General features: G+C 41.9%; 1 protein-coding gene across 1 annotated transcript in view; it reads left to right on the forward strand.

Annotated features, from left to right (window-relative positions):
* Dnah9 (dynein axonemal heavy chain 9) overlaps nucleotides 1-25026 on the forward strand; it is a 352309-nt gene that overhangs the window by 131420 nt on the left and 195863 nt on the right. Inside the window, exons 30-35 of the mRNA XM_021178488.2 lie at nucleotides 3982-4120; nucleotides 6695-6982; nucleotides 10479-10689; nucleotides 15016-15143; nucleotides 17450-17558; nucleotides 19303-19450. Of these exons, the coding sequence (XP_021034147.1) occupies nucleotides 3982-4120; nucleotides 6695-6982; nucleotides 10479-10689; nucleotides 15016-15143; nucleotides 17450-17558; nucleotides 19303-19450 (1023 nt within the window). The remainder of the gene's footprint in view (nucleotides 1-3981; nucleotides 4121-6694; nucleotides 6983-10478; nucleotides 10690-15015; nucleotides 15144-17449; nucleotides 17559-19302; nucleotides 19451-25026) is intronic.

The following is a 25026-nucleotide window of genomic DNA, read 5'->3' on the forward strand; positions in this document are numbered from 1 at the left end:
TCCCCCCAGTTGATACTCCATTAATCTTCTGTTTTCCCTCAGATATCAAATAGCTTCATGGTTTGGGGTGGGACCCTGAGTCTGTTTCCTTCTCTCCATACTATGACCTAGTCTGGTGTGGAGCTGTGCAGGTCTTCTGTGTTCTGCCACTGTCTGTTCATATGTGCATAAGCCCTATAGTGTTGTCGAGGGAAAGTATGATCAAATATATTTAATGAAAATAATTAGGGAAAACAAAAGTAGACTTTTAAAGATCTACTTTGACTATAATGACATCATTAGTAAAATCATTCTTTGCTTAATTGCAGCCCATACGTATCACGTATGTATAATATTAATTTTATTTTATATACTTGCAATATGCACTTGCTACTTGTATACAATTCCATTCTTTATTTTTCATCCCCTAGCCTATCATAAATATTTTCTCCTATTGGGTATTTTTAAAAAAATCTCATCCCATGGCTACATATTTTTCCATCAAGTATGTGGTTCATGGTATAATTAATTGGCCCCTCATGGCTGCATATTAAAAGTGTTTCTAGCATTTAAAATAAATTCATACACAATTCTGTAATGTACATTTTTTTGTATATAAATCTTTTTTCTGTATGCATGATTATTTTGTTTGGCTAGCTTCCCAGAGTGGAATTACAGAGTTAACGAGCAGGAACATTTTTAAGGCTTTTGATACACATTGCCAAATTACTTTCTAAAAAGCTCAGTGTCAAATTACATCCTGGTAAAGACACATGGAAACACCCCTTTTACTTCACCCTTGTCGCCTGGGCGTATGGCGATGTTTTTACATCTTTTTTTTTAATTTTATTTCGATAAGAAAACATAAAGATCCTTGCTAGTGGGAGCTAGAGTTTGCATTCTTTCTTCAGACAAGTGAAGTTGGCCCAACAAAGAGAGAAATGAAGGATGTTTCCTGCTTTTGGAGCTTCTGTTAAACTTTTTCCTAGGAGAGAGAGGGATAGTGGGAAGTGTGACAATACTGTTTGTCTCATTTGCCAGCTGGGGGACAGTGCCCTCTCTAGGGGAGGTGGAGTCCACCTCATGGTACCCAGTCAGCCTGACAGACTTCTCACCAGTCGCCCCAGTCTCTCCCAGATTTGGAGTTTCACTTGCTTGCTTCCTTCCTTGCTTGCTTGCTTGCTTGCTTGCTTGCTTCCTTGCTTCCTTGCTTCCTTGCTTCCTTGCTTTAAAACATAATCCTACTGTATAGCCCAGGCTGGCCTAGGACCTATGATTCATTTGCCTCAGTCTCTTGAGTGCTGGGATTGTAACTATGTGCCACCACCCATCTGGCTAAGCCTCTCACTCCATTGTAGCAGTTCTCTGTCACACCAGTGTGGGTGTGTCTTCACTCAAGCAACTCCTACTTTAAACAAAAACCATTGAAATGTTAGCAGGCTGTACTCATCATCTCAGAACACTACACTGTTGGCTGTTCATTTCCATATTTACTAAGTAAGGTAGGTATGACAAACAATAATAATACAGGCAGGTTCAACCAAAATTGTTCTTTGTGTTTTCTCTTTCAATTTAAAGTCATTTCAAGCTGTTGTAGACTAGCTGACCTAAAGAGTAGACACTTCACAGGGTGCTTGAAACCAGACGTCCAAAGTCTCAGAGGGTCAGATGGTCAAGTTCTGGGATGGCTCACTTCCAAGTTTCAAGAGATGGTCACCTCAGGTATTCCTCTGTGGCAGAGAACCAACAAACTTGCTCTGTGACCAATGGTCTCAGTCTCATGACCTCTACTCCCCAATCTCATCACACTTGGGGGTTCCATAACAATCTTAGGGGGCACAATTATTCAGACTCTGGCAGTCTAAAATATATTCATAGAAAACAGATGGGAAAAATAAGAACAATAGTTTTGAGTTATTTATTTTTCTCTGAGGTGTATAAATGTCTTGCCTGCATGTATGTATGTGCACCATGTACATGTTGTACCAGCTGTTTTTTTTTTTTGCGTCAACTTGATCCATGCTAGAATCATCAGAAAGGAAGAAGCCTCAGTTGAGGAAATGCTACCATGAGATAAAGCTATAAGGCATTTTCTTAGTGATCAATAGGGGAGGATTCAGCCAATGGAGGGTAGAGCTATCCTGGGTTCAATAAAAAGGAAAGCCAAACAAATCACAAGAAGCAACCCAATAAGCAGCATGCCTTCATGGCCTCTGCATCACCGTTGCCTCCAGGTTCCTGCGCCATTTGAGTTCCTGTCCCGACTTCCTCTGGTGATGAACAGCAATGGAATGGGGAAGTGTAAGCTGAATAAACCCTTTTCTCCCTAACTTACTTTTGGGTGTTTTGTTGCAGCCATAAAAATTCTGAGACAATGCCTGCTTCTCACTAAGACCATAAAGGACATTGTATCTTCTGGAAGTAGAGTTACAGATGGTTGTTCCTGGCCATGTGGGAGCTCGGAATGAAACCCAGGTCCTCTGTCAGAATAGCAAATGATCTTAAGTACAAACCCATCTCTCTAGCCCCGAGAAAGATACGTTTTATAATAGTAAGAAGAACATCTATCTATTTTACATTAATTTTCACAAAGGCCCTGTAACATCGATACTATTAATTTCCCCCGTGTACTGTGAGAAAATTGATGGATTCCCTGGTAATTAACAGCAGAATGGGGGTTTGAACCCGGAGCCTTGGCTTCTTTCAGCCCAGCCCTGTTACCTAGGGGCAATCCTGTAATTTCTTGTCAGCATTTATTCTTTAAAGCTGAGAACTGGCAATGTTGTTTAATATATTGCTTTCATTAATTAATATTTTCCCATGTTACTTGCTAATCTTCCTCCCGCAGCATAATTTTCCACAGCCCCATTAAATACCATTGATGTCCTCATGGTCAGACTGCCAAGTGATTTCGAGAACCTAAATATTTGGTGGCTCCTTCGATCCCGACTGCAGTGTTAAAATGTATCAAAGGACAATATGTACTTGAATTACTTTGAAAAATAAATGTTAACAACACAGAAAAAAAAGCAATTAAAGAGACTTGACAGGGAGATATCTCAGTCAGGAAGTGCTCATGTTACAAGCATAAGGGCTTGAGTTTGGTCTACTTCTTAAAAGCTGGGAGTGGTACCAGTCATTCCAGCACCCAGGAGGAAAATGAAGGTATCTATCTCCCTGGAGCTTGCTGGCCAGGCAGCATACCTGAATCAGTGAGCTGCAAGCCAGTGAAATGCATTGTTTCAGCAAGATGGGTGGCTTCTGAGGAAACGTATTCAAGCTTGACTTCTGTCCTCCATATCTGAGTTCAAACCCATGCACACACAATTAAATAATTGTAAGTTCCCATGACATACCAAATAAATTAATAGCTTTGACAAGTCACTTAAAACTTTAAAAAAATATATCACTAGTGCCAGAGAAAAAAAGACCACAGTAAATTCTTATATAGAGATGAAAACCTCAGCTCTCCTGTGTTCTTGTGTATGCTGTCTAATGTCAAGATGATGCTAATCTTGGCCCTGGTCCTTAGCTTTGGAAACTTAAATAAATTTCTATACAAATAAATACAAAATAAGCCGTGGCCACCTGGAGGACATCCTCACCTTGAGGAGAAAGAGCTGAGAAACTCTCTGATTCCAGCAGACACCCAGGGAGAGACTATGTTCTCCGATCTTAGCTCCTAACCTGTTTTAGACAGCTTGCTGTGTTAATCCTTGCCTTTGCATGAGGCACATTGACCTTAAGACACAAGATCTGAGCTGTAGCACTGACTCTTCCTCACTCCTACTAACATTATCCATCACTCTTGGGTAAGAGGCCACTCCCTTTATCCTTAGTTAACTCATCTCAGAAATAGAAGTGCGAGATGGAGTGATTGCAAAGGTCTTTCCATGAAGTTTTGCCCTTGAAGACAGCTCTTTGTATGGTCACAGCAAGCATCTCTTGTCCTGCAGTCTCTCCTTCAACTCAGTTTCTCAGCCTCTGTCTCCCTGCATCCAGGCCCTGTGCAATGGTAGTTCCAGACTTTGAGCTGATCTGTGAGATTATGCTGGTAGCAGAAGGATTCATTGAAGCCCGACTGTTGGCCAGGAAGTTCATTACCCTTTACCGGCTGTGTAAAGAACTTCTCTCCAAACAGGTAGGATCTCTGTGGAAGCTGTTGACCAAGCACCACTCTAAGGCCTAACTCTAAACCAATGGATTAGATCGATCTTACAGCTTGTCTGGTTTGATATACAATAACAGAAGCTCTGAGTACTTCTTCAATAAGAGTTTGTTCAGTTTTCAACTCTGCACTTGTTCAGAATCTTTGAGCACCAAATTATTTTTAAATAGTATTCTTCATGGCCTTTTTCAGACATATGCCCCATGAAAAACATGGCAATGGTGAGTGACATTTCCTGGAGGAAATAGGTTCTTCCTGAAGGGACATGGGATGGGATGTGTACTGAGAGTGGTTTAGAATAAGAGTTTTGTGCTTTTCCCTAGTAGTGTGACTTTGAAACATCTTCTGCTGAAGGTAGACTCAGGAAATAACATCTTAATAAAATTGAACTCAGCATCTGCAAGGTCCATCCTCTGTATGGAGAATTTCTTGGTGTCGAAGATAACCACAAAAGTTTCCCAGGAAGTGTCATGCTCCCTTTGGGGGTCATCTTGCTTTGATCACCTTCACTGCTGTGGACTCTTATCAGCCCTGTCACATATTTACAAGACAGAAGCATCCTGTTTTCTCCATACCTTTTCATTACATCCTCTCTCTAGGTTCTCCATAACCACTGACTTTCAGGCCTGTGACTTCTGTACTCATAATCCTGTCACAAACCCCTCTTTTGTGTCTAAACATGAATTGTCAGTGGTGTACCCCAGTATTCTCCCTACATCTAGAGAGCACCTCCACTCAGCGCATTCAAAGTTGTTCCTCCCTGCCAACCCCACCAACCCTTCTTTCCGTGCTGTTTCTAATACAGTATGTGAAGTATGCACTGCTTGCTAATGGGGAGGATGGGGAGGATGGGGAGGATGGGGGAGGACACGGGGAGGAAAGGGGAGGGTTGGGGGGGGTACAAGGATTCATCCATGACACTTTCTTCTCCCTGAGCTTAATCATTAACAAAGTGATGTTGATGCTGCTTTCTGGAGTCTCCTTGTGATGGCTCATCTTGGTAGTCAACTTGACACTCCTGAGACGTGAGATCCTCAGTGGAGGAACTGCCTCCATCATCCTGACCTGTGGGCATGTCTGTGAGGACATTTTCCTGATTAATAGTTGATGTAGGAGGGCCCAGATCACCATGGTCAGTGCCATCTCTAGGCAAGTTGGCCTGAGCTATATAAGAAAGAGGGTACAATGTGAGCCTGGAAACAAATGAATAAGTGGCTCTTAGTGGCTTCTGCTTCAAGATCCTTCCTTGAGTTACTCTCCTGGCTTCTCTCAATGATGAATTATAGCTTGTAAGCTAAAGTAAACCTTTCTCCCCAAATTCATTTTGGCCACGATGCTTATTACCACAGCAGAATCCTGACTAGCACTAACTAGAACCAGCAACACTTTTCCATGCACACTTTAGCGGCTCTAGTTGCAAGTAGCCATGTCTCTCTGTTAGGCTCTTGCACCTGCCTCTAGAATAACTTTGCTGCTGGCGAATCAGCTTCCTCAACCCATTCTTGAGATACCAGCTAAGTAGTGATTTTCAAATGTTCCTCACTGGTCTTAGCATCAAGACAAATTGTGATCCCTCTGTTAAAGGCTGTAATGCTCCATCCTCTGCCTTCCTCAACAGCTCACATTCATGGTTCTCATTCCAAGTTCTACCTGCCTGAGTCCTCTTGGCGTTCCCTGAGATAAATTATCATCTCATCCTGAGTCAGTGAAAACCCTGTTTTCTTGACTGCACTGCTCCCTCATCTGTGCCTAACTGACTTCTGCTCCTTCCAGTGTTCTGTAATGCCTTCCCTTCAGGAGGCCATCTCTGGTCCCCAGTCCCCCAGGTACAGTTATTGCATCTTTTGTCTTCATTGCACATGGGAACCTTTTCCTTTGTGGCATTTATCACAGCTTTAATCATGTTGTGATGTGGTGGGAGGCAAAGCAGGGACTTGACCCTAGGTTTGTATGGAATCAAACTCTGTACTCTGAACCACCTCCTCTCCTTGCCATGCTGTGGAACCCTGGGGCCAATGATCCATTTGCCCCAGAATATACCATCAACACTGGTGGTACTGTGGAACGCTTACAATTTTTTTTGTAGTGTTAGGAATCAAGCCTAGGAACTTGCATGTACTAGGCAAGATTTCTGCCATTCACTATGCCCCTAGCTTCAGGAAGTATCCTTTTGAAAACTATTCTTGGTGAGTTTGGAAGCCTCTAAGGAAAATCTCCGGCTCAACCTGCACCTTCTCTAACAGCTAAGATGCTGTCTTCTAGACAGTCCTCTGAATATATGAGGAACAACCAGATCAGTCTGAAAATGAGCCTTGTTCATCCTCTAGAGCCCCATCCCCTTGAATGTTCCATGTCTGCTGTGTTATCCTAGATGGAAAAGTATAAGCAATGCCAGACCAAGAACACAGTATTCAGAGACTTATCCATCTACCCTCCACCTGAGCTTCAGTAGTGACCATGCTATAATTCTGTGTGAGTTATGTAGCCCATGCATATCTTCCACATCCAAGCAACAAGCATTGCCTTAGTGGTGCTGTCTTCCCACAGGATCACTATGACTGGGGACTTCGTGCCATCAAGTCTGTCCTTGTGGTAGCAGGATCACTGAAACGGGGAGACCCTGACCGCCCAGAGGACCAAGTCCTGATGCGTTCTTTGAGAGACTTCAACATCCCAAAGATCGTGACAGATGACATGCCGGTGTTCATGGGTCTGATAGGTGACCTCTTTCCTGCTTTGGATGTCCCCAGGAAGAGAGATCTGGACTTTGAGGCTGTGGTTCGGAAAGCAATCGTGGACCTTAAGCTCCAGGCTGAGGACAACTTTGTGCTCAAGGTATGTGAGGCTTTCCCTGACAAGCCTTCTCTGTCTCTGAATTCTTTTCTTGGATCACACACTATACTCCATCCTTCATTCCAATGGAATTTTAGATGTACAGATATATATCCAATTAGAAACAGCTCAATATACTTAGTTCTTTAGTGGGAGACCACAATGTGGAATAATAGTGGAGAAGACAAGAGAAACAAGAATCCTCTTGCCATTAACATCAATAGAAAATCAACTATTTAAGTGGTAAAGACTTTAAGAGGAAAAGCTGAAACTTCCTTATATCTTGCTGGCATCTTTAAGACCAATTTAGGGTACTCATGCTCTGCTGCAGGAGCTGCAAGAGCACACAGAGAGCCAGGGAAACCATCTCCCTCACATTCAAACAGTGACTTAATGAGGAAGGTTCCATCTGGGTCTGATCTTTAATTGATATTAAAATAGTCTCCAACAGAACAGGACCTGCCTCTCTAATGAGGAAACCCAGTGCTTAAACTGATTTAAGCCTGCAACGTGCCTACTGACATTGAGGCAAAGTAAAAATGAACTGTGCGATCTTCACATTAGGGTCAGGAGTCACTGCTGATTTTTTTTTTTTTTTTTTTTTTTTTTTTTTTTTTAGTGCTTGGAGAACAGTGTTCTGCATGTCTCCCTGCCTACACTAATTCTGGTTTTCCATGAGTCTGTCATTTTTACATGTAATTTTGCAGAATGTGATGGTTCCAGGGTATATATGAAATATAAATGCTAGAAATGACTGCTTTGTATAGAAACAGGTTTACTGGCTGTTGCCATAAAGAAGACAGTTGCTATAAAGTACAGCCAAGGTGTCCAAGTACAAAGACATACATTGTTCTTCCTGTCAAATAATAAGTATGAGAAACACATGTGCATCACTTTGGAGTTCCCACACGGGTTTTATAGTCTGTCTCACATTTGATCTTCCCAACAACCCGAGGCAGATGATACAGAGGCATTTCACAAGGGGGAAAATGAACTGCCAAGAGGAAGTACAGGAAGGCCTTTCTTTTATGAGGGAGAAAGTGTGTACCCTAGAGGGAAGCATGGCAAAGATCTTCCAGGAGGATTTTCCAACACACAGTATGTTCATTGGTAGAGAATAAGCCCCAGTTATGCAAAGACAGATTTCAGAGTGAATTGATGCACAGCCTTCCCAGTGCAATGAGCTATGTGTTTTCCTTGCTGGAATTTCATTTTACAGAAGAAAGGAAAACATGACCTGCCCTTTGTACCCAGTTGATCCACCCCCCACTCACTGTCTTCTGCCTTCCAAGTTCAGTGGATAGATGGACTTTTGAAGTAAGGAATGGCAAGATTGCCTTCTATTTAGGGTAAAAAGGGGTCAACAAAGGGCTGTGTGCAGGAAACACAGAGGTTATACAGGCAACAGCAGGGAGCTCAGTAATGACAAAGGAAAAGGTACTGAGGTGATGAGAAATGGGGTGTGGGTTGCAGTAAGACTGAAGAGATAGCATGGAGCTGTGAAAGAAAGGGCTCTGAATGCCAAGCTGAGGGTGTTCCCTTTATTAAAGTGGCTAATCCTAGGATGCACCCTTTTCTAGGAGGAGTTAAACTCATCCAGGTTCATACAATAGTTGTAACTAAAGATGTTTTAAAATCAGGAAGAGTCATGTCTTTCATGACTTTCTGGAGTCTGGTCAGGGCATCTAGCACCCCAATGCCTGCCATGTTCTTCAGCAGTTTTCCTTCCAGTATCTTGTCTTTCTTTTTGCCAGTTGTCTGACATTCTGCTTTCTTCTTGTCTCCTTTTCGATAGCTGCTTCTGATAAGATGGAGACCCTCTGATAAAAAGTTCTTCAAGCAGAAGACAGCATCCCCTACCCACTTCACATTTGCATTTCCACCTCAACTTTTGTAAAATAATTCCCCCAAAACTGTCTCATAGAGCCCTCATGGAATCCTGTGATCCCTTAAAATTCATATTATAATTGCTTAAAGGCAAAGGGAATAAATAGCTCATAGAACTATAGAAAGTGGGGAATGGACATCATAGTGATTCTCTGAAAACATGGCAGAAGTATAACTCTGACTGCCGAGAGGGGATTGTGGGATAGGATACCTTCTGACTGACAAAAGGGGATTGTGGGATAGGACAGAGATTCAGGAAAAAGCATGTTCCAGCTGGCAAGTCCTGGGTCCAGACTGAAAGGACTTAGCACAGAGCAGAGGGCATGCTGTAGAGTCAGCCAAAGGTACATTCTCACGGAGTTTTAAGGGTCAGGAACAAAGAAAGTAAGTTTTCTAGCTGGGAGATAGAAGTGCGGGTGAGTCAGGAACCTTGATGTTGAAGGGCATAACACCTACTTTGACTCAGCCCTGGTGAAGGCCAACATGGTAACCAGCAGTGGCAGAAGTACATCAAGCAAGCAATCACATCTGGGAAGGAAGCTTGAAAGGCTTGGCTAGGGCCAACTTTAGGAGTCTTTTATATCCATCTTCTCATGAGAATGAACCAGGTCTCACAGGGTATCACAAGAAACCCTATAACTAGCATATATTTAAGTTACCTAAGCACCTCTCACTAGGCTCCAGCCCTTGAAGTTCTGACTTCCTTTGGTGAGCTGTCAGCCAAATAGTGAGCCAGAAAAGTAGCCACTCTGTTATTGTCGATTGCTGGGATACAGAAAGGGCACGTGTAAGCTCAAGGTGAGACATAGAAATTAGCATCAGTGAGCAGCATGAATGTCTGTGTGGGTGGAAATGTGCATATTGGGGGATGAGAGATGAGAATGGAGTTTGGTTTGAACAAGATTGCCTAAGGGATTTCTAAACCAGTCTAAGGATTTAGGGCTGTATCTCCAGTACTTTAGGTAGCCATTGAAGGAGCAGACGATGGCAGGAGCTTGACTGTCTACAAGACTGTTTGTTCTTTTGAGCTTTAATTTAGTGTCTGACTGTCATCTCCATAGTGGTTTGATGCTACCGCTTTCTCCATGGTGTTTTCTGTCTCCATCCCCCCTAAATCACCCAGCCATCTACATCACACTCTATATTGTACTGCAAACCTTTGTGTATGCTGTTATACTCCTGACCCCAAGTCTCCCAATATATCTTTCCTGTGCATCCTCTGGGCAAACTCCTATTTGCGTATAGAACCCTGGTTCAAATGCCCTATTCTCTTTAAACCTTTCCTTATTCTTGTAGTCTTCAAGATCAGTGATTCCCACACACTTCGTAAATACCTGTGTTATGTTTCCCCCCACGTACTATGATTTTCCAATATGACTTTCTTCCCTATCAGACTATGGCAGCAATTGGGATGCCCCTCATCTAGCAGCTTCTTAGAAGTTAGCCACTGGTACTCACATGCACAAATGAGGGAACTGTGACACTCCTGCATTTGGTGATGAACACTCCCATTGTTCCATGGTTTACTCTGAGCCTCACTTTACACACCAGCCTTGCTCACAGCAGAGTTGGAGTGATAACCTGTCCCTCCCACTGCTTCTCCCCCTCCCAGGTGGTCCAGCTGGAGGAGCTGCTAGCTGTAAGGCACTCTGTGTTCGTGGTGGGCGGTGCTGGTACCGGGAAGTCGCAGGTCCTGAGGTCTTTACACAAGACCTATCAGATCATGAGACGACGCCCTGTGTGGACTGATCTCAACCCCAAAGCTGTCACAAATGATGAACTCTTTGGCATCATCAATCCAGCCACTCGAGAATGGAAGGATGGTAAGAATGAGATACTCCAAGGCAAAGTCTTTTCTGTCTATAGAGTTCTAGTCGGGCTCAAAGGTCCAGAGGTGAACTGCAGAGAAGAGGATGCTGATCTGGTTGTAGGGACCACCAAAGATGATTAGAGGAGCATCAAAAAGGAAGAAGCCATTTTGGGCTGGGAGGAGAACCCTGGCTTTCCAGATGTCCCTCCCCTAAGAACTCTTCTAGCCCCGTCTTGTAAAGGTCCTTAAATTAACCCAGAATGACTGCATTGCCTCATATAGATTCAAGGGATATGCAAGGAAGGGAAGCTTGTGGCTCATTCTCAAAGAAGTGGTACCTGCCAGCATCCCAGAGAGGAACCCTCCCCACTACAGGCACTGCCCTGGCAGTGATAGAAAGATGCCTGCTGTGTAACAGTGTCTGAATCTAGTGCCTGGTGATAACCACTCTATCCTAGGAGAGCTTGTAGGCTAATGTTGTCCTCCACAGAGATGCAGAGAATTCCAAACTCACAAACCCTGTGGTCTGGGTGAGGAGATATCAGTCTCTCCTAATTGTTCAATGTCTGACTTCATCAGAGTCAAACTGTCTGAATTTCTTTAATTTAGGAGTTTTAGCCAAAGGCCCAGAACAAGGAAAGCTAATGAGCTGCTTCTCTGGGTTTTATTTCCCTGTTAGTGATGCTTTTCTTCTTGTTGCTATTACTGCTGTGCCTCTTGTGTTTTGCTTCCCTTTGCTACTCTGCATCAGTGTGTAAGAGTTCACATATTCATATGTATACACATAACAGAAGCCCTAAAAACAACTCTGTTTATGATACATTATGTGTTTTGCTAATGCTGTCTCCTATCGCGTTTCTATAGAACTTCATGCTATAACTTATCATGCATTTTTTTAAAGGAAATTATGTGTGTTTCACTCTTTTAGCAGCTGGGATTCCTGTTCATTTATAACTCTGTCTAATTTTCAGCTGCACATATAAGATCATAAATTTGGTCAATAAGGGTTCTTTTACATTCATGTTTTTTAACCCATCTGGAATTTATTTGGGGGCTTAGTAAGAGGCAGTGTAGAAAAATCAACTATACTTCCTTCCAGATGGGCAATTGATTCTGCCAGTACCATTTATTAAAGAGGCCATTCTTTCTATCTGCGCCTAAATGCCAGCTTGGTGTATATTAAATCCTATGCACGCTGAGCTCCTCCTACTCCAGGCTCCCCAGTCTGTCCACTCTCAGCTTTTCCTGTTCCTAAGCTAGTTTCATTCCATGTCAGATGCAGCCATTCTGAGGCATATTTTATAGTCTGATGAGATAAACTGGCTCTCATAATTCTATTATAATTTTTTGGAACGCTCTCAGACACTTGTTTATTTCGTATTGATTTTGAGCTTGATAAGATAATTCAACACTTTAAACATTGCTGTAATGCCGATTAAAACTATATTTAATTTATACATTATGTTTGGAAAACTTGCAGAAACAATATTGTAATCAAGATTCTATAATTAGGAAATAGGACAATTTCAAGGCAAATGGCATATAGCCCTTTAGAGTTTCTTTTTTTGTTTTTTTTAGAATTTGCTAAAAATATAGTGTGCTATTTTCTATACCCCTTTTCAAAATCCATAGAGAGAAAAGGAAGTATACACACAGAAGAATCCTCAATATATCACTGAATTAAAAATGATACATAGTTTTCAACTTTGCATTCCATAAATAGAAAATATTTCTTTCTTGCTAGGTTCATGGAATAGTTTTTAAAGTTTAAAATTCAGCTAACTTCAGAGAAACATATATTGAATGCCGAAGTCTCATGTTATAGGCCACATTCTCTGATAATGCAACTGAATTATAATTAACTAGCAAGAAAATAACCCCAAAAGATCTCCTACTTGAAAATCAAGAAATAGGTTCTCTAACCCTGAATCATGAAGGTGATCAAGGTGAGACCCATCAAAGAACCATTGAGTGCGACAGTTTACACAGAATCCAGAGGGTCTTTTGAATATTCAACTCCAAAGCCTATTAAACTCTATCAAGAAAATAAACTGGGGGAAAAAAGGAAATTGTTATCCCCGCTGAGCAATTAACCTAAACCTGAGGGAAATGAAACTAATGAAGATAAAATCTGAAATTAGTCAGAAGGAAACAAATCAAACAATCAAAAGCAAACAGATAAAATTACACTGAATATTGCTTTTTGGGCTTTTTTAATATCAATAAGTTTCTTATGAGCATTCTTGGTGGGGAAGCAGTGTCTATTGTATGTGCATGTGTGCATGTACATGCATGTGTGAGGTTGTGTGCCTGAGTGAGGGTGTGTGTATGTGTATACAAAGAGGCAGGACAGGCCTAGGGAAATAGCTGTCATTAAAGTACTTAACTTGTGAACACCAAGAGCCGAGCTCATAACCCACATTTTCAAGGCCTTGCAGTGTCACTTGCCTATAACTCTAGTGCTGCAGAAGAGGAGACTGCTCTGGGCCTCACTATCACCTAACCTTACTTACTTAAGAAGCCCCAGGCCTTTAATCCCAGCACTTGGGAGGCAGAGGCAGGCAGATTTCTGAGTTCGAGGCCAGCCTGGTCTACAAAGTGAGTTCCAGGACAGCTGGGGCTACACAGAGAAACCCTGTCTCAAACAAACAAACAAACAAACAACAAAACAATAATAACAAAAACAAAAAACAACAAAAAAAACAAAAAGAAAGAAGCTCCAGGCCTGTGAGGGGCCTTGTCTCAAGGAAAGCTAAATGGATAGCACCTAAGAAGAAGACCCAAGCCTCTCCTGTGTTCTCCATACACACCTCACATGTATGAACATGCTCTAAGAATTTTAGAAACTATTAGTAAGCAGTAGAAACAAGATTTAAGAAGAATGTTTTGGCGGATGACATAAGATCTGAGATAGATACTCCTGAGAAAGATGGAAATGAGCCACCATTGGCCCATAGCAAGTAAGGAGCTTGGGTAAATGAGTGCAGATTATCATGTGCAGGTAGAAGAGAGGCAAGAACAAATAATTTTTGAACCATCAGATGACGGCTCAGAAATCATTTTGTGGATCCAGAATAAGTTCAATACCAGCTTTTATGTAGAACTAAAGGAGAAATCATGATCTTATGGCTGTAGATGTGAAAATTCTAAATCAAGTAACCATAAATAGAATCCAACAGTCTCAAAAGAGTTCTCGAGTACAGGCCAGACAATTGGTTTTATAAAACGGTGATGAAATGCACTGATAAAGTAAAAGAGAAATTAATTTGATTGATAGATACTAAAAGTTCCATAGCTGCTTCCATAGCAGAAAGTTCTAAGTGAAATGAGATCTGATGGACCCCTCCCCCCAATATGGTACACACTGTACCTAAAGCCCTCAGGAAGAGCAGCCCTCCCTGATGACTATGCATATCCTCTTCCTCAGGGAGGGGAGCCAGTCAGGGAAGCCTCTTCTCATCATTATTCAGGTCTGCTCCAGCGGCTCAGAGACTGCGATGAAGAAGCATATGGTGCAAACTGGAAAAATAAAAAGAGAAAAAAGTTTGAGTTTTTTAATTCTGCAACTTTACAGTAAGAAAAATCCAGAAGACGTTATTGGGGGAAAAAATCACTGGAATTAATAAGACAATTTATTAAACATAATTGAACATAAAATATGTAAAATTTGGTAGCTTTTCTCTCCACTAGCAATAGCTAGCAAAAAGTGAAAACCATAGAGAAAACCCCATCAAATTAATGTCAAAAATATGAAATATTCAGGAATATTTTGGCCAATGCAATAGGTGTTTTAAACTATATCATTTTAGTATTGGCATAAGACAATATCTGAATTAATTTTTTAGAGAGAGACCCTATTATTTAGTAGGAGAATTTAATATACAAATCAATCCTACCCAAACTAATGTATAGATTCCCAGGTAATGATAGTGAGAGTGAAAGAAATCGTCTCCAAAAGCCCGTCATAAACCTGATTTGCTAAGGCTGTGATTACAAAGCTCAGAAACCTCACCTCAAAAAAACGTGGTGTAATTCTCGTGTGATGCAATCACTTGCTGAAATGATTTGCTGGGTCCTTTGGAACGTAAAATTCTGAACCATCAAGAAGGCAGCTACTGATTTGTCCTTACTGCCAATCTGTTACTAGTCTGGTACACAGAAAATGTGCCTCGGGAATGTGGGTCAGGTACCAGGTAAAGCAAGATACAAAGCTGGGTCTGTCCTGTCTCTCATCCGTTTGCACCTCCAAGTGTGGTAGCCAATGCAAGGAAGCTGTGTTAATTAAGAGAAGGAGGGTCGGTGCTGGAGTGGAAAAGCAGCTGTCTGTGATTCCTTTCAGGACTGTTCTCTTCCATCATGAGAGAGCTTGCCATCATTTCTCATGATGGGCCCAAGTGGATCTTACTGGATGGCGATATAGACCCGATGTGGATAGAGTCTCTGAACACAGTCATGGATGATAACAAGGTATCATGCTGGGGGCGGTGTGTCATCCATGGTCATCTCTGGGGAGTGGGGAGACCCCCATGCAATGCTCCTCTGAGAAGCCAAATTTCCAGTGTGACAGCACACTTGGAAACCCTGATTCCACATGAAGGCCAGCCTAGCATAAGCAGCCATCACATAATTGTGATGTCTTCAGTAAAATCCCCCAGCACTTACCTGTCCCCACTCTGACCTGATTAAGAGGCCTTGCCAGTGCCCACCCCAATTTTGGTGTGGTTTTCATGACTTTCAGAATCTCCTGTCTGTGGATTCATTTAATATTTAGAGCTGAGAAAAAATGTTAGTCATCCATTCAAATCTTTTTTGTAATTCATTTCCCCTTAATAAATAAGGAAACTAAATATGAGAAACATCTCGAGTCTGTCAAACACCCTATGGGATGATAAATGCATATCCCCAGAGAGTAAATGTTATTTCTTACAGTGGAATCTAACTACAACTCAGTAAAATGGCTGTTATGCTGGGAGCTGCTTCTAAACTTGTTTAAAAACCATGTCCAGATTGGAAATGTTCAAATGACTCCAGATTCATAGAATCATTAGAATAAATGCATAGTTTCCCAGCGGGGCTGCTGAGAAGGAAGAGCAGAAGTATAACGCAGAAGTCTCTTTCTTTTTATAGTTTTATTATTCCAATATGGTCTGGTTCATTCAAATCATCAGCATCAATTTGCAGTGTTTAAATAACATTTTTTTCCAGACTCACTGAGGTGCAAGGGTGAGGGAAGAAAGGATACAAAAGAATGGAGAGAGGGGATTGTTAGAGAAAACACTCATGTGTGAGAGCACATACTTGTAACCCCACCACTCAAGAGGCAGAAGCAGGAGGATCTTGAATTCTAGAGCACCTTGGTTACATAGTGAGTTTGAGGCCAGCCTGGGCTACATAGTAATACTATGGTGGGTAGAAGGGTAGTGAGAACCAGTCCTGTCCATGTTTCATGCTCTGTGCCAGAATACTGGAGACTGAAAAGGATATTTATTTGGCTCACAATTCTAAGAGAATGGAAGTGTCCATCTTAGGGTGAAATTTCCAGGGTTTGGATTCAGCTTGAACCCACTTTTGCTCAAGGTCTGCTCCCCACTGCTCGATGGCTCCCCTACCCCACATTCTTTCTTCTTGGGATTAAACAGGATTGCCTGGCTAGAGGTATGGTCCCTTGATCTTAGACTTCCATTCTCTTAGAATTGTGAGCCAAATAAATAGACATGGCTAGGGTGCTGCAGATGCCTCATTAGCACAAGGAGGGATTCCATGGGGCAGAGGGGCTTGCATATCCTGCTGAGTGTAGCCTGTGCCCCACCTCTACTCACAGTAGGATGTCATGTATCCTAGTAGCCAGATTAAACTTTCTCTCTTCATAAGGTAATTCCCTAGCAGCCCCTGGAATCCCTCCTTGTGCTAATGAGGTATCCACAGCACCCTAGCCATGTCCAATGTTATACACTCACCCTGAAAGCCCCTACTCACTCCCCCAAAGTTTAAATAGCCTTAGTTTCTCCCACCCCCATTAAAATGAGCTGTCTCACTGAAGCTGCCTCCCAAGAGTCTCTTCTCATCATGTTCACTGATACCTGTGATCACTTAGCTACCTGCCATCATGCCTTGCTTTCTCTCCCAGGATCTACCAGTCTCCATCTTAGGCTGATCACAGGGCTACAGGTGGGGAAGCTGGGCCTGAATGGCAGGAGAAGGACAAGAGAAAGCGAAGGGTAGAATTCAGACTTGAGCCCATATTTCAGCATTAATCCATGTACCCAGATGGAAACCTCAAGGTCTAGCCAGCTCTAAAATTCTACTTCTTATGGCGTTTGGGGAACGTATTCAAAGTGCAGCATATCCATATCCCCAGCTGACAAGAGCCCATCAAACCCCACTAGCTACCAATATATTTGTATTAGCTACTTCTTTTTCTCTGTGGCTAAACACCTGACAGAAGAACCTTAAGGGAGAAAGGACTGACTTGCATCAGTTTCATCATGGTGGAAAGACACAATAAGAGCAAACACATGGAGCTGGGGCCTCACATCTTGGTGGATGGGATTTTGAACATGGGACTGGAAATAGCACCCTACTGTAACCCTCACAGGTGACATCAATGACCCACCTCCACCAGGTAGACCCCAAGTCCCAGGGGTTCCATAACCTCCCAACAGCACTGTGAGCTGACAATCAATTGTTCCCATGAGCCTATGGGCCATTTTAGCTTCAAACCATGACAGGACCACAGCTTCCTCCTAAGCGATTATCCCTTCTGTGGATTGCAGGTACTGACCCTGGCAAGCAACGAGAGAATCCCCCTTAACCCCACCATGCGTCTTCTTTTCGAGATCAGCCACCTGCGCACAGCCACACCAGCAACCGTCTCCAGAGCAGGTATGGCTGAGCTGTGAAGTCAAACGGCTCCGTTGAAGAATGTGCTTAAGGATGCACATTGGCTTTGTCATGTGTTGAAGGAAGCTCCAGACAAGAGCTACAAACCTGATCCTTCAAACTCTAGCCAAGTTCTCAACCCTTAAACCATGCCCACAAGAGCAAAAAGACACCATGAGATTTAGGCCACCCACATGGCCTTGTACCTTCAGGAAAAGTGTTCTGTCTAAGGAAGGGGGAATAGCCCCTGATCCATACAACTGTACACGCATGGGAATGTCTTGAGTTGGACGAGATCCAGACCAGGTCTGGCCTCCTTGTCAGTGGAGACAGGCATCATCACTGCTTCTCATTAACTCCTTATGGCAAGTGGCAGTGTGATCCTACCTCTCCCCTGTCTGCACCCACTCAATTTATTAGCAGAGACTAGAGGATAAAAGGGGGCCTTTTTGATGAGATGTTCAGGCTGAAGGTAGGAAGATACAGTTGCTAGGATCTTACTGAAAAACAGAGCAGCCAGACGTGGTGGCCCACACCTTTAATCCCAGCACTCAGGAGGCAGAGGCAGGCAGATTTCTGAGTTCGAGGCCAGCCTGGTCTACAAAGTGAGTTCTAAGACAGGCAGGGCTATACAGAGAAACCCTGTCTCAAAAAACAAACAAACAAACAAACAAACAAACAAAAACAGAGCAGAGCATGAGAACCATAAGGATCCTTTAATGTGATGGGCATATTGGTGGCTGCCATCATGGTGAGATTATACTTGGATTCACAAAACTAACAAGAAGTCTACATTAAATGTGTGACAATTTATATATCATGGATATCTCACTATAACTACTCAAAGCTTTTATAAAATAATATAAAATGAATAAATAACAAAGAAACCAAAGTTTATGATCTCAGACATAATTGTCAGATGTTCTTTAAATAGCTACACTGAGGTTGGTGAACATGGGGCTGGAGAGCAGGTGGCGTCCCTTCTCTGTTCATTTTCCAGGGTGGCTGCGACAGGTGTAACACATTATATACACTTGGTAGCCTTGGAAACAGCAAAAGTGTATTTGCCCATGTTTTCATTAAGTCAAACATACACAATTAAGGACAGCAAGGCTGGGCTCCCTCCAGAGGCTCTTGGGAGCATTAACCCTTGTATCTCTAAGCTTAGGCAGCCCTTAGCCTATGCACTTGGCACTCTAGCTTCTTCTCTCTCTCTCTCTCTCTCTCTCTCTCTCTCTCTCTCTCTCTCTCTCTCTCTCTCTCTCTCTCTCTCTCTCTCTCTTTCTCCCTTGTAGTTACATTGACAAATGTCCCATCTAGATAATCTTTGACAATCTCCTTTTAAGATCTTCAGCTTTGTTATATCCAGAAATGGCCTTTGGTAAATACTGCAAACTTGAGAGTGTGCAGCAATTAAGACGTGGACATATCCTTAGGGGACCTCCACTTCCCTCACTGGGCCGACATCCCATTCACATGTTCTGACAACCATTACTGATTAATACCAGCTTTCTTTTCTCCTACCTAGACTTTTTCCCAGGTTCTTCTCCATCACTATTCTCCCTTCATCCTTTGATTTGGCATTAGTCCTCAGCAGCAAATCTATGTACATCTCTAACCTAGGCGAAGTCCCAGGTCCCAGTCCAGTCTTCTGCACATTTTTCATACTGAGAAGTGGTCTTTATTGTATGAAGAATCTACTGACATGCATGGAATATTCACTTAACCATATTTCCTGTGTACTCAGGGATCCTGTACATAAACCCTGCAGACCTTGGATGGAACCCTCCAGTAAGCAGCTGGATTGATCAGAGAGAAGTCCAGACTGAGAGAGCCAACCTGACCATCTTGTTTGACAAATACCTTCCTACCTGCTTGGATACACTCAGAACCAGGTAGGCCAAGAAACAGGAAAAAAAATTTACATCAATAAAGTCATAAAGAACTTTCTGGCTCGAAGTTGAAACCCTGCTGATGTTCTGTCCTGTTCTTAAAACCAGAGTCCTCTAGACACAGCAGTTAGCAGACGAAACACACATTAAGATGGCCATATGATGCCTGTTGTCAACCAGATAGAAATGGAGGAGAGGGAAGAAGGGGGTTGGCTTAAAGTGCTTTTCTTAAGAGCCACCTGGTTCTGTCTATGGGAGACAAATGTCTATAATGGCTGACAGCCATCCTGGACCCAGAGCCTTTGACTTACAGAGCAAGCAGCTGGCCCTCCAACTAAACTAGGTGAAAAGGATACAATTTTCAAGGATGTAGACCTACATCCTGTTCATGACTGTGTGTAATCCTGTGGGATCTAATATGATAGGTCCCTTGACCAGTCCTGCCAAGGCTAGATTCAGGGAGTTTGCTTTTACTCTAACCATTGGCATTAGTCAGGTTTCCATCCCTGCAAAAGAGAAACACCCTAGATAATTAATTTGTGAAGAAGGAAGATTTTCCTTGGCTCCAGATCTGCAGCTTTAGTCCATAATCGGTTGACCCTGTTTTGAGGGTGTCTGTAGAGACACATGGGCAGCGCATGTGTCAGAGCCAAAGCATTCATCTCACATCTGGGAAGTAAAAGAAAGAAGGAACAAATCAGACTGCCATATCTTTGCAAAATCACATCTGCAGTCACCGAGAGGCCCCACTAATCCCCTCTTCTTAAAGGCTCCACTCCCTCCCAATTGCACTAAATTGGAGCCCAGGGTACTAACACATTGGTGCTAGGAGACATTCCAGATGCATACTATAGCACCACCTGTCACTTAAACAAAAGACTAATTATGCTTGACTAAGCAAAGAACTATTAAAGCAAGAATAGGACATAGGTCAACAGAAAGGCTCCCAAGTTTAAAGCCTACTTCTCTCTCTGTTCACTTATAATTTACTGGCTAGTATATGCATTTATGCTCCATTTGATACATTATTCTGTAGCCCCGGGACTTAACACCATAATTTGGCCAAGAATGACGATCAGAGACAATATTGATAAAGCCCACTACTCAATATCTATTTAATCAGTGGCCTGATTCTACTTGCTGACAAGGACAGAGGCAGTTGGGAGGGAGATTTGACCAGGAGGCAAAATCATAGGGGACCCAGACACTCCTACTCTATATACCCTACCCTACCCCCACTCAAAAAAGCACAGACACCCACATTAACAATGCATTCTTTTTACCCAGAAATGGAGCTGTAGCCTACTAGTTGAGATAGTGGTATATTTTAAATAGTTAACCAAACACTGATTCTGTTTTTGATGTTTCTGTTGTGTGTTGTGTTCATGATTACTCTCCTCTTCTGAAGTCTTTGAAAAGCATTCAACATTCAGCCTCTCGTGGCTCTGTGTGCTGCATCCTCCATATATGATGTATCTCTGGAAGCAAGCAGACCCTGGGAGGGGCAGTAATGTCTGAAGCAAGCAAGCAAACACCTTATGCAGCTATAGTACTGAAGAAGGATGAGGTGGTAGCAAGATGGGCTGGTATTGTGTGACACAAGATTTCCTGGAGAGACACAATACACACGTCCTAGATAGGAAGCCCGTAAGAAACCAAAGTATGGATGCCACCAGACCATTGAGTTTTATTAGGGTTACTTGCAGGAATATGAGTGAGACATTACTTATAGAAGCAGAAATGACTCAAAGACAGCTGTATCATCAAAGCCCATCCCAACATGGCAGCAGCTCACAAAAGCTGGGAAGAACCTTGAGGAACCCAGCCGGCAGGCAGTTCAACAGGTTGGAGAGTGGCCCTTCCAAGTGACTTAGTTGCTCTAAACCTTCTCCAGGTATCTAGACTCATTTCTGCTTCTTCCAAGCAGCTAGTCTGGTCTCAGAGTCTTCTTTGCAGCTTGGCCTGTCTGACAGTAACTCTCAGCAGTCTTTCCTGTTTATATACCATTGTGGATGGAGGGACCTATTGAATCCAGGGCTTTCCTGAGTTGTTTATCTTGTACCTTAAAAAGCTTTCCTACAGGATAGAATGTTTCAGTCTCCAAGAAAACTGCTGTACAACAGCTAGTCCCTCTTCTTTTAGTTTCTGCATGGACCCTGGGTGTACCAACACATATAAAAATTGTTTGATTTTGCTGCATATATTCATTATACATGATACTGTGTCACAAAAAGACATTGCCATGCAATTACATATGTTGTACCCTCAGTGGATATCCCTCATATCTATCTTTGTTCTCCCGGAAAAGTTTCACTTTTGTTTCACCATCATGAGTGCATACATGCTCTTACGTGTTTATATAAAATCTAGGAATTGCAAATGAAAAATTATAGTTGTCTTTCTGTAACCAGATTCACTTTCTTAATATAATCATTTCTTAATACAAATAGCATTCATTTACCTACAAATGGCACAACTTCATTCCTTTGTATGACAGGAGAAAAAAAATATATATACACACATATATATGAATATATATATATATATATATATATACATATATACGTAAATAATCACATTTTTCCATCCATCCTATCTTGCTGGACAACAGGTTGAGTCTATAATTCAGCTATTGTGGAGAGTGCTTCAACTCTGTGATATGTAGACTTGGATACCCTCCAGTAAGTACCCAGGCATAGTATTGTTGGGTCATATGTTAGGTTGTTGTTAGTGATATCCATAGTAGACTGACTGGTTTACATTCTAGTAGTATATATAAGTGTTCTCTCTTGTCCACATCCTTTACCAGTGGTTGTTATTATTTGTTTTCTCAATGACAGCCATCCTGACTGGAACAAGGTGAACTCTCAGAAATGTTTTGATCTGCATTTCTCTGGTGGCCAATGAAGATGAACATTTTTTCACCTGTGCCCTGACCATTGTACTTCATCTTCTTAGAACTATCTGTTCATTTCATTAGTGCTTCTCCTCCACTGAGTTGTTTGCATTTTTGTTTATTTTTTTCTTATGAATTATAGATAGCAATCTCTATCAGACATATAACTAGAAAAGGTGTTCTTTCTTTCTGTTGACTGTCTTTTCACTTGATTATTTCCTGTTCTGCATGGAAGCTTTATAATTTCATGAGTTTCTGCTGATCAATCATTGACATTATTTTCTGAACAATTACAGTCCTATTCAGAAACTCCTCGCTTATGACTATATCCTGAAATATTTCCCTACTTTTGTCTCTACCAGTGTCAAGGTTTCAGGTCTTACATTATGATCATCAATGATTTGAAGTTAATTGTTTTGCAGGTTGACAAATGGGAATCTAGTTTCATTATTCCACACAGAGAGATTCAGTTTTCTCAGTACCATTTGTTGATAAAGGGCTGTGTTTCCTCCAATGTGTACTTTGTTGTCTGTATCTATATGGGTTTGATATAGAGACTCTTAGTTATATCTGTTGCTCTATATCCCTGCTTTTTTTTTTTAATCAATATCTTGCTGTCTTTGTCACTATGGCTTTGTAGCATGATTTGAGATCAGGTGATGTGATATTTCTGGCTGTGTTATATTATATCTCCTTAAGATTGGTTTATATCCATGCCATTGTGTGTTTCAATACAGACTTAATTTTTTCTAGTTCTGAGACAAATGTCATTAGAACGCTTATAGATATTACACTGAATATCTAGATTCCTTCTGTAACACATTCACATTGTTAATTATTTTCATCCATGAGTACTGATGGCCTTTATAGCTTCTGATATCTTGTTTGGTTTCTTTCCTAGATATTCCATGTTCTCCTTATAGAGGTCTTTTGCTTCCTTAGTTTGGTTAGGTTAAGGTTTATTTTTGAAAAAATTATGAACACGAGTGTTTCCCACATTTCTTTCTTGGCATGCTGGTTATGGGTATTTAGAAAGGATATTAGTTTTGATAATATTTTATACTTAAGAATTTCATGTAATATTTTCCAATCACATTTATTTCACCCTCTTTGAACTCCTCCCAGACCCATGTCTCTGATCTGCCATGGGTCATAAACTTGACAAAAACTGATGCTTCCTCTCCCAGCAGCTACCAAATACCAATAGCTCCTCACCCAGGTCAGGGCTTTTCTCCAACCTCCTTTCTTCCAGGCTTTTGTCTGGCCTAAGCTCATGTTAGTCTTGTATATGTACTCATGGTTATTTTAAATTCATACATTCAACCACCCTGCATATCAAAAACCAACCAACCAACTAAACAAACAACAACAAAACAAATACTTGTTCCTTATAGCTGCCTACTATCTCTGGCTCTCATAATCTTTCTACACCTCCCACCCCTTCTGCTATAACCCCTTAGCCTTTCAGGGAGATGTACAGACTTCTAGTTTGTGGCTTAACACACCACAGTCTCTTATTCTTTGCCACTGAACAGTAGTGAGGCTCTGGGTTACTCCCCATCTACCGCAAGAAGCTTCTCAAGTGAGAATTGAGAGATGCACTAATCTAATCTATGGGTACAGCAATGAGTCATAGGAGTTGTTTGGGTACTGTGTCTGTTTAGCAGAATGTTAGTAGGTTTTCCCCTAGGGCCTATGACCTATCTAACCACAGATCCTTTGCCCCAGTATGATTCTGATTTTGTATATTAGTTTTTATGAAAATATGAATCATATCTAAGAGTTTCCTTAGGGAGTTGTTATATCATCTACACATTAGGATACTCTGACTTCTTTTCCCAATCATATTTCTTTCATTTACTCTAGCTAAGACTTCAAGTGCTATTCTGAGCAAGTGTGGACACCCAACCTGCCTTAACCCTGACTTAAAAAGGAATGCTTTGAGGTTTACCCACTTACTGTGATGTTGGCTATAGGCTTTTTGATATGCAGATGTTGTTATTTGGAGATGTATTTCTTTTGTTCCCAGTGTTTTCAAAGCTTTTATTATGAAGACACTTGGATTTTGTCAAAAGCTGATTCTGCATCTTCTGGCATGGTCACATGCAAAGTTGGCATTAGGTATAAAGCAAAGGAGGGATCAATGTGGAAGAGATAGCTGGGTGGGGAGAGAGCATGATTTTAGTCTGTCATACTCTGAGGGTTCCAAACCTTAAGTCCTTCAGTATTCCTTCCCAGGCACCCAGACACTGGCCACACCTCTTGGTGGGCTTCAGGAATCTGGCAGTAACACTGACTCTTCCCCAGGCAGTCCTTCCTCATGTTCTCCACACCACTTATTCCTCTGCAGTCTCTGGCTCTGATTATGTTTCCACCTCACTGACTACCATGCATGGCTCTGACTTGTGGTTTCTTCCCAGCAGTCTAAAACAATTCTAGACCAGGTTCACTATAGCATCCTATGACACTTGTTCTCAGTCTCTCGAGAACTGGCTTGCAGATGGCCTTGTGCCACCCAACCACCAGCTCAGCATGGGTCTTTGTAAGATGGCTTTTCACAGCTGCTCCTCTACAGTGCTAAGAAGAGAGGATTCTCCCAGTATGGCTCCTCTTCCTGCCATTACAGCACACTCTGGTAGTCTCACTAAAACATCTGTTTCAAAAAGTATGGTACAGACTTCCT

This window comes from Mus caroli, unplaced genomic scaffold, assembly GCF_978045245.1.
Source record: "Mus caroli unplaced genomic scaffold, Mus_caroli_1 scaffold_13, whole genome shotgun sequence".
NCBI classification, from domain to species: domain Eukaryota; kingdom Metazoa; phylum Chordata; class Mammalia; order Rodentia; family Muridae; genus Mus; species Mus caroli.